The sequence below is a fragment of the Pipistrellus hanaki genome (assembly GCF_964339955.1).
Source record: "Pipistrellus hanaki genome assembly, chromosome: 5".
In the NCBI taxonomy this organism is placed as follows: domain Eukaryota; kingdom Metazoa; phylum Chordata; class Mammalia; order Chiroptera; family Vespertilionidae; genus Pipistrellus; species Pipistrellus hanaki.
The window spans coordinates 90173445-90187561 of NC_140507.1; the positions used below are offsets into that span (position 1 = coordinate 90173445).

The following is a 14117-nucleotide window of genomic DNA, read 5'->3' on the forward strand; positions in this document are numbered from 1 at the left end:
CCCATGTTGTGCTTCCCGGGAGAGCCCCTGGTACTGAGGCGCAGGCAGTGCTGGCAGAGCAGGCTCCGGAGCTGAAGAGTGGCTGGACAGTAGCAGGCATTTCCTGCAGTGGGAAGAACACCGTTGACTTCTGTCAACAGCTCATGTGCCCTTTGAACCTCCTCCTAAAACCACAATTTGACCCAACTGATCCCTCCAATGGGCTCAGTCACAGAGAGCCCTGCCCAGCAGGTGTATAAGAAAGAAGACAAGCTGGATTTAAAATCCTGACACTCCATTTAAAGATGAATGCCCTCCCCTTCTACAGCATCCTGAGGCAGGGCAGCTTGTGGGCATGATCACTTCTTGGTCCAAAACTGCTTGTACCGCTCTAGGTCAAAGCTGTCAGGGAGCTCTGGCTCCTCCTCCTCCTTCTTCCCTCGGAGCTGGGCCTCACGTTTGCGGAACCGTGCCCGCCTCTCCTCTGGGGACAGGGCATCCAGGTCCACAGGCATCTGTAGAGGAAGGGAAGGCACGCGCTCATTCACTGGAAGGGACTAGAAAGTGTAGCCACTCCTCTCCCTTCAAAGCTTCTCCTCTTTAAATAAATTTCTGCTTGTCTACCCAGGAAGTGTTTTTTTATTTGTTTTACACATGGCCTGTTGCTGCTGTTTGATCTTGGTGTGTGGGGTGGGTTCCATGACTTGCCCTCCTCCCCCCAGTCCAGCCTAGACCTGCACCCCGGGAAGGAAGCTTACCGCCAGAACTCGCCGGGGCTCCCGGTATCGGATGTGAATGGTGGAGCCATCCTGCTTGACCAGGAGCATGGGGTAGAAGCGTGCATAGGCCTGTCTGTGCACACGAGTGAGCGAAGCTCTGCTGCTGTCAGCTCGACACGAAGATATGTGCAGGCAGCGACCCACACAGGGGGCCCCCATCACCACATGCTGCCGCACCAGGCTGCAGACACAGATGTTGGTCAGTGGCAGGTGCTGGGACCAGAGTGTCCCCTAAGCCCCAATCGGCCAGTTCCTGTGGGTGCCCACAGGGATCTCCTAGGTTTGGGATATGGTCAAAGCACATTCTGCCCCTTGTCTGGGAAGAGGCCAAGGAGGGAGAGCACAGAGACTTTCAGACTGCTGAGGACAGGAGACTTAGGATAGCAGTTTCTAGATGTCTGCAACCATGGACAAGGAAACTGCCTTTTAGGGGAACACAGACTTGGTGTTGTGAACTGAATGTTTGTATCACCAAATTCTTATGTTGAAGCCCTAACCCCCAATAAGAAGCTTCAAAAGCAGGGTTACAAGAGTTCATGAGGGTAGGTCCCTTACAGTAGGAATGGTGCCCTTATAAGAAGGGATGAGAACTGGCTTTCTCTATGCCCTGTGAAGACATGGAGAAGGTGGCCATCTGAACCAAGAAGAACATCTCCAGTATTGTGGGAAATAAAGCTGCCTGGTCTGTTGCATTCTGTGGGGCAGCCTGAGCCCACCAAGACCCGTGGAGGCCACTTTCTGAACATGGCATACACTCAAAACCTCCACACGGGAAAAAATACTCTGAGGCAAGGCCCTGCTCTGCCTCATCTCTCACCGACTTGGGGCCTTGCCATGTGGCCCCCTAAGTCCCCTACAACCTGGCTTTCATGCAAATTTGAATTCAGACCCACCTCCTGCACCTCCCAGCTGACACCCAGGGCTGATGGCCCATCTCTTCTGCTAGACTCTGATGGCCTGGGGGCAAGAACCAGAACTTATTGACTGCTAAGTCCTAGACCAGTGGTCGAGAACTCATTAGTCAACAGAGCCAAATATCAACAGTACAGCCTAAACTGGTTTGGCTCAGTGATAGAGCGTCCGTCTGCAGACTGAAAGGTCCCAGGTTCGATTCCAGTCAGGGGCATGTACATTGGTTGCGGGCACATCCCCGGTAGGGTGTGTGTAAGAGGCAGCTGGTCAATGTTTCTCTCTCCTCAACGTTTCTAGCTCTCTATCTTCTCCCTTTCTCTCTGTTAAAAATCAATAAAATATATTTAATATATTAAAATACACACACACACACACATATGTGTATCTCCAGCTCTCTGGAAACTCTAAAAAAAAAAAAAATAGCAACAGGACAACGATTGAAATTTGAGAGCCAAATTTTTTAAACTTAAACTTCTAACACCACCTTCTTCAAAATAGACTGGCCCAGGTATTTTGTGTAAGAGCCACACCTAAGGAGCCAAAGAGCCCCATGTGGCTCATGAACCACAGTTAGCCGACCATGGTCCTAGACCATTAGCTGAGCACTCAGTGAATTTTGGCCAAATGAATCCAGCCCCTGCCTTCAGAAGGGTAAGACAGGAGAAAGGAGATGGTGGGGGAGCACCAGCACCAGCAGAGCCTGCAGTCAGTGCCAGGGAGCCCAGGGGGTTGGGGAGGGTTCTGGGAGGGATGAAGCCAATCCTTGAGGAGAATGTTGGTGTTCTCCCACTCTAGCAGTGGTTCCCGCATGAACCTTTCCCAGGACGAGGGCCCTCCAGGGAAAGGTTCCTTCCCCATGTTCACACTGACTCAGACTTCAAGTGTCACTTCCCTCTCCCCAGATTCCACAGAAACAAGAAACCTGCCCTCGTTTTCTCCTCTGGCAACACTAACCACACCATGCTTCCCATTTGGGGGAGGCACTGGGGCAAGGGGAGCAGGCAGTGCCTGTGGGAACAGCAGGAGAGCCATGGTATTCTCCAGGGGCCCAGAGCAGAGATAGATTGCAGGCTCTGAATAGGAAAGTGATCACCACGACTGCCTGGTGCTAAATAGTCACAAGCGGCTTCCAGTCTCCCCTCAACACCCTGTTAAAGCATCTACACGTGTGTGCTTGCGTGTATTCTCCAAATAGCAACCACTAGCCTGGGAGGCTTCCCTATGGCAGCATGGCCTGAAGCTCCAGAGTTGATATTCCTTTGGATGACCCCATGACAGCAATTACAAGGAGCCTGGAAGCTGGTGCTTACCCAAGCATGCTGCCCACGACTGCCATTCCTCCTGAGGGTCACTGTGGCATGTGAAGGCCCAGTGTGTGACCTGGTGAGCAAGAAAAAAATATTTTAAAGTATGTTTTTATTGATTTCAGAGAGGAAGAGAGAGGGAGAAAGAGGTAGAAACTTCAATGATGAGAGATGATCACTGATTGGCTGCCTCCTGCACGCCCCCCACTAGGGATCGAGCCCACAAACCAGGCATGTACCCTGACCAGGAATCGAACTGTGACCTGGTTCATAGGTCGACGCTCAACCACTGAGCCACGCCAGCCAGGCAAGAAAGGTATTTCTAACAGGCAGGCTTTTCCAACATAATGGATTCTTGCCAAATCCCAGCCAGGAAGAGCGCCACAAACCAAATCACATCTATAAACCCGTGTGTGATTCCCAGGTCACTGCCAGGCTCTCGCCCTAACCTGATATTAGAATCACCCGTGGAAGGTTTGTGACCAGCAGATGCTCAGGTCCTACTCCCAAAGAGCCGGACTCCAGAAGTCTGGGCAGGGCCCGGGCCCTTTCCGGCGAGTTAGAGTCAGGAAGCTGCTCTGAGCATGGAGTGCAACAGAAACTGGTTGGCTCACACCTTGTTCTCCAAGGTCATTTAATTCTCACAATTCAGCAAGGTGAGGACCCTTGTGGCACGTGGCAGGAGCCGAGGCCAAGGGTCACCCTTACTAAGCCCTTACTCTGTGCGGAGGTCGCATTCAGACCCCAAGGCCGGGGCGAGAGGTGCGGGTTGGTCTCACTGTCCCCTATCGGTCAGCGCAGGCACTGCGGGCCTCCTGCCGTCCGCGGCGACCCCGCGGGTCACGCAAACGCTGTGAGCTGCCCCAGAGGACGCGGCGGGACCCGAACCGCCCGTGGGGAAGCCGTCCCCGCCGCACGACGCCGCACCTACCTGCCGCCCTCACGCAACGCGGCACCCACACCAGCCCCGCCGCGGCGCAGCAGCCACGCCGCCACCGCGAGCCCCCGTCGCGCGGCGCTGACGCACAGCCCTCGGGGCGCGGCGCTGACGTAACCCGCGAGCGGAAGTGGGCCGGCGCGGCGCGGCGACGCGCGTCTCGGAGGGTGGCGCCGGGGCTCCTTATGCTGCGGCGCCCGCTGGCGGGGCTGGCGGGGCTGGCGGGGCTGGCGGCGGCCGCCCTGGGCCGCACCCTCGCGCACGGTGAGTTGCGTCTGAGCGCGCGCGGGCCCCGGGGCTCCTTCCTGTGCCGCCGCGGAACGCACAGGAGGAGCCGCTCGCGTCCCGCTCTCCCCGCACCAGGACGCGGCCGCCCGCGTGCTCCCGGGTGCGTGAGGGGCCCGGGGGCGGGGAGCCGCCGGAACTCCCACCGCCACCCCGTCCGCAGCAGTTCCCAGGACTGGCTGGTCGCGGGTCCTAGCGAGCGAAGAGGGGGCACGAGGACTGGGTAATGCGGATTCTCCTGGAGGGGAATTGACTTGGTTTAGGATCGTTTTGAAGTTGTGTCCTGTGTGTCTGGGTGTTCAAGTTGGCTTTTGGTGGAGATGCATTAAAAGCCGGTTCCCCTGTGCCAGTTCTCAGAACGTAGGAGGAAATTCTGGCGCGGAAAGCTCCAGGCAGCTGGTGAAACCCCTGCAGCCTGGGGCTTCATGAAGGACTCGGAGGGGCAGAGAGGGGAAGCAGGCTGACACTCCTCCAGGGTGGGCACTCAGCAGAGCCGGAAACCCTGGGAGAGCAGGGGCCATCACGTGGCGCCTGAGGAACCTGGTATGGCTTATCCCCACGGTCCCTGCCAGCTTGTGGGGCCCCCAGGCCTTTTCCAAGGCCCACGACTGCGGGCAGATACAGATACACCACCGAGAGCAGGTTCTTGGGGGCGGGCATGCCTGACTTGTGGATGTGGTAATTGATGTTCAGCTTCTCTCAGTCCCAGAGACCAAGTCCAGATTGCTGGAGCTGGCTGTCTGCTGTTCTTAGACTTTCTTTTGGGAACAGAGAGGGAATGAATCTAGTTCATCCAGGTGCTGGTCTGGGGAGGAGCAATGAGGGGGTCACCTCACTTGTTATCACTGTTGTCCTCCACTTGGGAAAAGGGAAGCAGTGAGCTGAGGTGACAGCTGGCCAGTAGAGGTGGGGCCCACAGGGACAGGAAGAGGGGAACCAGGACTTGGCCTCTTGTGAGTCCCCCAGGCAGCATGCCTGCAGGCTTTTCTGGGCTTTCTGTCACTCTTAGATCTTCCCCGTCATCACTTGCTGTGAAGAATGCAGGAAAACCTCTCTCTCCACTCAGGAGGGACCCGGGAGGGGTGGGGTTTCCTGTCTTACCGCTAACAAGCTTAATTTCCTGCTATGTGAGTTCCCACTCTGTGAATGCTCATAGAATGCCACGCAACTGCCTGCAACACCACACTCGCTTATGCGCAGGTCAGGGCCACACCTGTGACCGGTGCAGTGTGCTTGGACTTTGTTTAGATCCTGGTCACGTAGATCTGGCCCTTGGTCTTTGACTGGGATGGGTGATATCAGTTATTCTCTATTCTTCTTCTTTAAGTAGGTTTACAATTTTTTAAAAATATTTTTTTATTGATTTCAGAGAGGGAGAGAGAGAGAGAAATGCCATTGATTGGCTGCCTCCTACATGCCCCCTACTGGGAATCTGGCTGGCAACCTGGGCCTGTGCCCTTGACCAGAATCGAACCCGGGACCCTTCAGTCTGCAGACTGATGCTCTGTCCACTGAACCAAACCCGCCAGGGCTCGGTTATTCTCTTGAGTAGCAGATTCTGGGAGTTATAGCGATACAGTCACTACTTTTCTATTCAGCCACCTAGACAGTAAACTTCGGTTTTTTGTAGCATGTTCACCACAGCCTGAAAAACATGTTCAGTTGCTCTGCGGAAGAGCAGAAATGAAGAGGGTGTTGTGGTGTGTTTGGGGTGGAAAGCGGTGACTCCAGCCCCCCAGCAGTGAATGTCAGTGATGAGGGTGAGCCCCTGGGAGCACTGGAAGGGGGGCAGGCACTTGGGTAGTCGGCCCCAGGTCCTTGCTCCCTCCCATGTGCCAGGCCTCTCCCCCCTCCCCCCAGTTCCAGCTGACTCTGCACTTGAGGGTTTCGGTTTCTTCTCTGAGAGCAAGGCTGACTCTGGTGCCTCTGCCCTTCCTGCTTTGTAACTCGCTTGCCTGGGACCCTTCCCCTCTTGTGCCTCCTCTGCCCTCTGTCTGTGATGCAGAATTGGGATTTGGTACAAGACTGAATGCTGGTTCTTCTCCTTTATGGAAAGAGACCCTGACATGCCATGCAGCACCGACAGGCCCAAGTCCTGCACGGACTCTGTGGCTCTTACTCGTGCTTTTGGGGGGCCAGCTTTCTTTTATGAGAGGAATGGTTCCTACCCCGCTGTGGGGAGAAGTGAGTAATGGCTGGCGCTTTGTGGCTGCCCCATTGCAACCCAAGTTCCCAACGGCTGAGCGGTTTGGCCAGGATGTGTCTCTCTCGGGGGTGGGACGTGGCCTGCTGTCCTGAGCCAGATTCTGTCCGGTCTGTGGCTTGTTGCTGGCAGGGTTTGACTTTCCATGTTCTCAGAGGCCATGCCTTACCTGGTGTCTTGTGGGGGAGTGGGAGGAAAGCGGGGTGGTGACAGTGTCCTGCTCTTGGGACAGAGCGGGAGGAAGGGGAAGCTGGAAAGAGGAGGATCCCCTGTGCCTCTGGAAGAAGGCTGCCTGGCTGCGCTGGGTGCTGCGCTGGGTGCTGCGCTGGGTGCTGCGCTGGGTGCTGCACTGGGTGCTGTCGGAGAGCATTCCGAATGCACATGCTTGCATCTGGGTTTTTAGTGCAGTCCTGTGAGCTTTGCCATTTCTTGCCAGGCCACTAGGTTTGGGATTGTGGGATAGTCGAGAAATGGAGAACACAGAATACCCCAGCTAGAGGGCTCTGCCTAGGAGATGACTCCTCTGAGGTACACCTTTCGGTTGGTTGGTTCTGCAGGCCCTGGGGCCAAAGTCAATCTCCGGGTACTCAGGGCCAAAGCTGGGTGTCCCGTGCTGGGTGTTCTGTGGAAGGTGGCTTTACTGAGTGCTCTGCCGCGTGTTTCTTGGACAGAGCCCTGTCCCCTCGGCTGTCCAGGGCCAGGCCATCCCTGTGTGGTTTGTGTGGGCCCCTCGGGGTAAGACTCAGCACACATGCCTTTAGCCAGGCTGAGCAGGCTGGACTCCACCACCATGAGACTACAGAGTGGGACAGGTAGTGGCTGCACTGGGCACATGGCGCTTGGGCTTGATGTCGGTGGGGGCTCAGGAGAGGCTGAGGGTTGCAGTGATTCAGTCAGGCAGGGGGTGAGCTTTGCAGCTGCCGGCCAGTCCTGTGCGGACGCACCCCCTGCTGACTGCTGGCCCAGTGCAGGTAGGTGGTGAGCCTGGGAGTGCCGCTCAGTGGGACAGGCTCCCCTGCCCAGTGTCCCACCACGGGGTGGAGGGCGCCCAATAGAAACCAGCGTTTGGATGTGAGTGATAAGCAGGTCGTGTGCCACATGCCCTGTGTGTGATGTTTGGTCCAGGCTAGTCCTGTGCAGGTTTGCAGTCTCCAGGTGTCAGAACTGTCAGGAGGCGTGGCCTACTGCAGGCGTGGGGAACGCAGCTGAGGAAGCATGTTGGAGAAAGCCCTGGGTCTTGCTGACCAGGTTGCAGTTGGAGGCTGGAGGGTGCCCCTCGGGGTTGTGGGGGTATGAGTAGGGCACTCGCCCATGGCAGACACATGACAGAAAGCAGAGCACCCCTGAGGCGCTTCTGTGCAAACAGGCAGTGGGCCTCCCTCCCTTCTCAGTGCTCCCAACCTCCCTAAGGGGCACCTCCCAAGTCCCTAACAGGAGGGTAAGGGTGCCTTTGGGTCCTCCTCTCCCTGGAGGTAGACTCCCCAAATTGGGTGCTGGGGATGAGTGCCCACTGGGTTGAGGGCTTGCCACTGTGATCAAGGCTCCGGCAGGCCTCCTGGTCCATCGCTGTGGCCATTACCATGTGTCCACTTGGGGCTGCTCCTGCCCTGGAAGAACTAATGTTCCTGTAGCACCAAACAGCCGCAGTCCAAGAGTTTAGGCCACTGACAACCTCAGCTGCCCGCCGGAGAGGCTGGGCAGTGTGGGCGCCAGACCCCAGCCCTCACTCCCTCACGGGACCTGGTGGCACCCAGCCCCTCCACTGCCTTGCTAGGTGTCTCCCTCCACTCCCCTCCCCAGTCACCCAGTACCTAGGAAGTCAGGACAGATCCAGGGAGTAGGCTGGGCTGCCACTGGGACATCCTTCCTGCACAGGACAGGGCTTTGTGAAGGTCGCCATGAGGGTGAGACCTCTTGTGCACCAGGCCTCCAGGGAGAGCCAGGGCTGCACTTTGTAATGGCCACACGCTTAGAGCCAGCACACGTGTGTGCAGCTGTGTAGGTGGCATGTATTTGGGGGGAAAGCGGGGATGCCAGAGAGAAGCCAGGAGTCCGCTGGGATTTTCTCTAGATAGAAACAGGGTGCTTTTTGTAATGTGTGTGGTGTGATTGCCCAGAATAGCAGTGCTTAAGCCAGATTACCCGGCTGGCCTACATTGTGGATTAGGAAAGCAGTGCCCGGTTGGGGCCCTGCTGGAGATGGGCCACAGGGCGTCCCTGAGCCAGGTGGCCTTCCCTCCTGGGCCTGATTGCCGCTCTGCTGGCCACTGATTGCACCTTGGAGGTTCCACGCCTTATCAGAGGGCCCCCAGACAGCCAGCAGGGCCAGGCCTGCCTAGGGAGCCGTTCCAGTTCCCACATGCCCCTCGGGGTTTCCCTCTGAGGCAGGCACACTTGCTCCTGGCGCTCTACCTTCAGGCTCACGTGGCTGGGTGGGTAGCCACTACTGAAGGGCCGGAAGCAGCCTCCTCTCCCCAAAGGCGCCGAGTGGGCGGGGCTGATCGCCCTGGGAGGAGTTCAGTGCTGAGAGGTCAGAGCAGGCTGGGATTACCCACTCCTCCCAGCTTAATCGGAGCAGCTCAGGCTGACAGAGAGGGCCTCGCCCGCCCAGGAAATAGGTCCTGTTCTGGGGAGGGGTGTGAGGTGTCAGGCGGGCGCAGAGCTGTCAGGGTTGATGCTTTCCTAAACCCCTGCCTCACCCACTCCCATCTGTGGCAGGTGTCTGAGCCTGTGCTGTTGGCAGGGAGGGAGGGTATTCGAGAGGAGGGGAGGCTAGGAGGCTGTGGTCCTCTGGATCGGCCCCTCACTTCCGGATGGAAGTTCCAAGAACAGGGTTTGTTAACCGTGGCCACCTCTAGGCCATGGCGCCTCGGAAATGCGGGGGTGGGGTCCCAGATGTGCCTCTCCCAGGAGCAGAAGTCCAGGCTCCACAGGGGGGTGGGAGGGCACCGCTGGGGAGGTCATGTGTTTGTGGTACCAGGTAGCCCACCCATCGAGGAGGTGCAGCCAAGGTTTGAGTGTGGCCCTCAGCTCAGATTCCTGGGGAGAGTTGGGGTGGAGGGGTTGTGACTACAGCTATCCCACTCACTGGGGTCCCTCAGGCCTGCTGATGTGTGCTCCCTCACCCACAGGGATGTCAGGACCAAGGCCTGTTGTCCTGAGTGGACCTTCTGGGGCCGGAAAGAGCACCCTGCTCAAGAGACTTATGCAGGAGCACAACAGCATCTTCGGATTCAGCGTGTCCCGTGAGGCCCTAGGGCTTGGGGGGCCCTGTGATCCACAGATATGGGGACTTGCCCACACTGCTAACACCCCCAAGAACCCGCTCTCACACGGGATGTGCCCATACTGCTGACCCCCCTGAAGTCCCTCACACGGGCTGTACGGGCCCTTCGGGAAGGCCTGGGATGGGATGTGTGGGCTCCGGGTGTTCCAGACGGTCACAGATGCTTGTTCCTAGACACCACGAGGGACCCGAGGCCCGGAGAGGAGAATGGCAAAGGTAAGCTGGCCCTGCTACTCAGTGCCCCGGTGCAGGTCTGGGGGCGCCCCCTCCACACACACACTCACACACACTTGTCAGGGTGACACATGAGGCCTCATTTCCCCATATGATGGGTGGGTGGGCAGGCCTAGTTGGATAATAGGCATTAAATCTCATGCTGACACCAGCTGTCCACGGCAGGGCTCTGACCCCAACACCAGGCAGTGGTGGGGTACTGATCCCTGCTTGTGCACTGCATTGCACATGGCAGCATAGCTGGGGTCAGCCATGCACACCCTTCAGGGCTCTCTGACATCACAGCCTTAGTAGTGTGTTTGTATCTTCCTGAGGCAGAGCACTGAAGTTCCCCCAACCTCCCCCACTGAGTTGGTAGTCACCAGGCCCCTCAGTGAGGACGGTGTGAGAGGTGGTGTCTGTCCCTTCCTCGGATATCTCCCTGCCCAGTGGCTGGAGCACTCCAGGTGTGGGTGGACAGAGGGCAGACCGGCCCAGACAGCTGGTTCTGCCCAGTGATTGCTTGGGCATTTGTGGCCGGCTGCGGACAGTCCACCAGCTCCTGCTCTTGTAGATTACTACTTTGTGACCAGGGAGGTGATGCAGCGGGACATCGCTGCCGGGGACTTCATCGAGCACGCCGAGTTCTCGGGGAACCTCTACGGGACTAGGTGAGTCACCTTCAGCAACCTCCAACCCGCCGGGGACCTAGAGGTGCAGCTCTGGCAAGGGCTTGATCCAGGGATCAAGATCGAAGAGAAGCCTGAGCTATCCAGGCCGCCCCCTTCTGTCCCCTCCCCGCCCCACCTGGCCAGGCCCCTGTGGGAACGGGAAGCCAAGTGATGGGCTGGTGTGCAGTGAAGACTCTTCAGCCCCCCTCTTTCCTCAGCAATTAGGGCAGCCTGGGGGAGTCCCCAGCCCAGCAACAGCTGCCTGCCTCCCACACACCCAGAGCAGCAGCATTGCCCAGGCGGGTCCAGGCTTGCTATGCACAGCCTGTACCTGAGCCCCCTGTGACCGTCATGCTCCACCCCAGGTGCAGCTGGTGGGGGCAGTTGGCCCCCGAAGGGGGTCACACTGGGGCTGCTGTTACCCTTAGATGGTGGGCACCCAGGAGCCCTGAGCCCAGTGATGAGGCCAGGGCCTTCCTGCCCCTCCCACTGCTGCCCCCAGCCTAGCAGGTGGCCCAGTGTGGCAGGGTTTCTGAGGGAGTGCTTCCGGAAAGGGGAGCAGATGCTGGAGTCAGGATGGCCCCTGCAGGCTCCCAGACAGGGGATGGGGAGGCAGAACCCCAGGGGACGGCAGTGGAGATGGTCTGGGTCCCTGCTGAACGGCCCCCTCCTGCCTCCCCAGCAAAGCGGCTGTGCGGGTGGTGCAGGCCATGAACCGGATCTGCGTGCTGGATGTGGACCTCCAGGGCGTGCGGAACTTAAAGAAGACCGACCTGCGGCCCATCTACATCTTTGTGCAGCCACCCTCGCTGGAAGTCCTGGTGGGGGTGGGGAGCCAGGCCCGGGAGGGGTGGAGGAGGGGCTAAGGCGGCCCTGCAGGCTCTGACCCTCCTTAGGCACCTCAGGAACAGAGGTTGCGGCAGCGGAACACGGAGACAGAGGAGAGCCTGGCCAAGCGGTTGCTCGCTGCCCAGGCCGACATGGAAAGCAGTGAGTGTGGGTGCAGCCAGTGTCCCCCACCCTCCCCAATTGAGACAACTCATCTGCCGGAGGTGGGAGGCAGGCCCACAGCCCCTCCCCTCACTGACCCTCCCCCGCATCTCAGGCAAGGAGCCCGGTCTGTTTGACCTGATCATTGTCAACGACAACCTGGACAAGGCCTACTGGATCCTGAAGGAGGCACTCTCGGAGGTGGGTCTGCCGGGGGCAGGACTGGATCTCTGTCGCTGCAGTAAAGGGCTTGGGACAGCGGACTTGGGCTCCAGGGCAAGCCCCTCTTTCTCTCCTGCAGGAAATCAAGAAGGCCCAAGGGACTGGCTGCTCCTGAGGATGCCCACGCTGTGTCCTCCCTGGACAGGACCCTGAACCCACCCCAGTGGCCAGGGTGCCCCTGACAAGGTTGGCTCTGCCAGCCTTCTTCTGGGTGCCCCTGATCAGTCCCACTCTCCTGTGGGACCTGGGCCCGCATCCTAATAAAGAGCTGCTAGTTAGAGTGTCCTTGAGTCCATGATTGCCGCCCTGGCCCTGCATCCTTCATGCTGGACCCCCACTCCGGCAGCCCCCTCCTAAGCAGCCAGCCCTAAGAGGGCTGCTGGCAGCAGGTTCTACCTCATATTGGCTACTCTGGGTATGGGCCGGTGGGGCTGCTCCCCGATGGCACACTACTTCCCCAGGCTCTCCACATGCCCAGCTTCGCACCCCGGAGACCAGCAGGGGTGCCCTGCCCAGGGGCACTAGGGGGTCCCCAAGGCTGGGCTGCTTTCTGCCCCGAGGCAGGAAGGATGATGCTGACGCAGCACACACCTCTTTCACTGACTCCCCAAGACAATGAGGCTGGGAGGAGAAGGCCCCAGCTGCCCCCCTTGGTCCCTGAACCAGGTGAGGGTGGTGATGGGGCTGAGAATACAGGGGCTGGATCTCTGTCCCCTGGAGGCCTCTGTCAGACACTCCATCAAGCATATGCACCGCCTACTGACCTACTGAGCCCAGTTGGCCTGATGGTCTGGGAGAGGCCAGCTCTGGAAGGACATCTGGGGGGCTCTGTTGGGGTTACAGGCGCCCTGGAGGCTGAGAAGACACCTCCTTTGCCACTCGTCTTGGGTCAGGGCAGCTGTGGTGGCCTGTGGTATAGTGATCCATGCCCAGGCCATGCTCCTGCAGTGGGACCAAGACAAGCAGTGGACAGAGCTGGAGGGAGGAGGCTGGGCGTTGTCCATACCCTCAGATGCACAGAGGAGGCCTGGCATTGGGCACGGGACAGTGGGCAGAGGGGTGCTGGGCAGGTAAGGTAAGGCTGGCTGCCTCCCAGCGCACTGTCACCCAGCCTGGGGAGGCCCTTCCTTCTCTTGGCCCCATACAGTTCTAGGGACAATCAGGGATTCAGACCCCGGGCCTTCGGGGGAACAATGGGGCCCTTGAAGGCCCTCCCCCCTGCATTGTGCTTGGTGGTGAGAGGTGGCCCTGGATCGGGCTGGGATTCTGCCGGGTGTACACCCTTGGAGGCCAGTGTCTGACCAGCCGGCAGGTGGAAGGGCTCAGAGGGACTTGCATTTTGTGGCCTGAAAAAGGTAGGGTGCTGCCTAGGGGACCAGCTGTGGGGTGCCCTTGGGGCTGAGCAGTGTCACCCTCCCCTCTGGACCAGGGTTTCAGGCCTGTTCTAGTCTCTTGAAATGGCCTTTCCCCAGGAGAAATGGGCCCAGCTAGGTGTCCATTCTGGGGAATCTGTCTGAAGCCCACTGTTCACAGGTGGGTCCTGACCAGCAGGGTCTTCTGGGATCACAAGACCTGAAGGAGGAGGCTGCTCAGGCCAGCTGGTCAGTGGGGAGAGAAGGGGTGTGCGCCCAGAACCTCCCCCAGCAGCTGGGAACTCATGCTGTGCGGGACTGACCAGCCCAGGCAGGCAGCTATTTGGGCCGGGGGGGGGGGGGAATCTGGGAGCCCCACCCCTACATGTGGGCAGTCAAGCCAGGATGGGTACACCTCCCTGCCCTCCACACCTGACCTGGCGCCAGCCAGCCTCTTCATGGCCTGGGACGGACTTCCCTTAAGTTACTGTGGGTCCCAGGTCCTCCAGGAGGGGCCCCCACTGTGCCACAGAAATGGCGAGTTGCCTTTGCCAGAGCAAGGATGGTGAGCAGGAGTTGGCAGAGGGCTTGGCAAGGGGCAGCAGCTGGTCCAGGAGTGGTCAGGCTGCTGCCCAGGGCAGGGCCTGTGGTGTGCTGGGCTGTGGGGACTAGGTGGACATGGCAGGGGCCTGGGAGTGCAGAGAAAAAGTGACCCGTGTTCTGCGTTGAGAAAGGTGGCAGTGTGCTGGCCGCGGTGGCTCTACCCAGGGCAGTTTGAGAGGAGGGGTGAGGGGGTTGGGAGGAGTGGAGAGTGTGGGCACTCTGCAGGAGTGGGCAAGGGGCTCTGCATCCTACCCTGGGCCAGCAGTGCACGGGGAGCTCCGGAGGGGGCAGAGGCCAGGCCGCTGGAGCTGCTTGGGTGGTGCCACGTGACTTGCTCCCCAGGCCCATGCCCACCACACCTCAACCCTCTCCGGAGGAGCG

The 14117-nt window shown here is 59.1% G+C and overlaps 2 protein-coding genes across 7 annotated transcripts; one reads left to right on the plus strand and one right to left on the minus strand.

The window, feature by feature from the left end:
* Window positions 1-257: 257 nt before the first annotated feature.
* Window positions 258-4027, minus strand: MRPL55 (mitochondrial ribosomal protein L55). The gene is made up of 4 exons (XM_084885205.1): window positions 3906-4027; window positions 2981-3050; window positions 738-939; window positions 258-494 (listed from the first exon to the last, which is right to left on the minus strand). The coding sequence occupies exons 2-4, from the start codon at window positions 3004-3006 to the stop codon at window positions 339-341; spliced, it is 384 nt and encodes a 127-aa protein (XP_084741331.1). The 5' UTR covers window positions 3007-3050; window positions 3906-4027; the 3' UTR covers window positions 258-338.
* Window positions 4020-12059, plus strand: GUK1 (guanylate kinase 1). Of its 6 annotated transcripts, none has more exons than XM_084885198.1 (8): window positions 4020-4175; window positions 9531-9644; window positions 9860-9901; window positions 10473-10569; window positions 11252-11390; window positions 11466-11559; window positions 11675-11760; window positions 11861-12059. In XM_084885198.1, the coding sequence occupies exons 1-8, from the start codon at window positions 4097-4099 to the stop codon at window positions 11894-11896; spliced, it is 687 nt and encodes a 228-aa protein (XP_084741324.1). In that variant the 5' UTR covers window positions 4020-4096; the 3' UTR covers window positions 11897-12059. The 6 variants fall into 6 exon arrangements, with proteins under 6 accessions (XP_084741324.1, XP_084741325.1, XP_084741329.1 ...); XM_084885199.1 differs by having other exon boundaries at window positions 11475-11559; XM_084885203.1 differs by having other exon boundaries at window positions 4062-4299; window positions 11475-11559.
* The last annotated feature ends 2058 nt before the right edge of the window (window positions 12060-14117 follow it).

Excerpts from the sequence above, each read along its gene's own strand:
- MRPL55 (XM_084885205.1), bottom strand. The coding sequence starts at position 3,006 with ATGGCAGTCGTGGGCAGCATGCTTGG. Across the intron at positions 940-2,980 it reads GTCGTGGGCAGCATGCTTGG|CCTGGTGCGGCAGCATGTGG; the intron begins GTAAGCACCAGC and ends CTGTGTCTGCAG. Across the intron at positions 495-737 it reads AGCCCCGGCGAGTTCTGGCG|ATGCCTGTGGACCTGGATGC; the intron begins GTAAGCTTCCTT and ends CTTCCTCTACAG.
- GUK1 (XM_084885198.1), top strand. The coding sequence starts at position 4,097 with ATGCTGCGGCGCCCGCTGGCGGGGCTGGCGGGGCTGGCGGGGCTGGCG. Across the intron at positions 9,645-9,859 it reads CTTCGGATTCAGCGTGTCCC|ACACCACGAGGGACCCGAGG; the intron begins GTGAGGCCCTAG and ends GCTTGTTCCTAG. Across the intron at positions 11,391-11,465 it reads CACCCTCGCTGGAAGTCCTG|GCACCTCAGGAACAGAGGTT; the intron begins GTGGGGGTGGGG and ends GACCCTCCTTAG.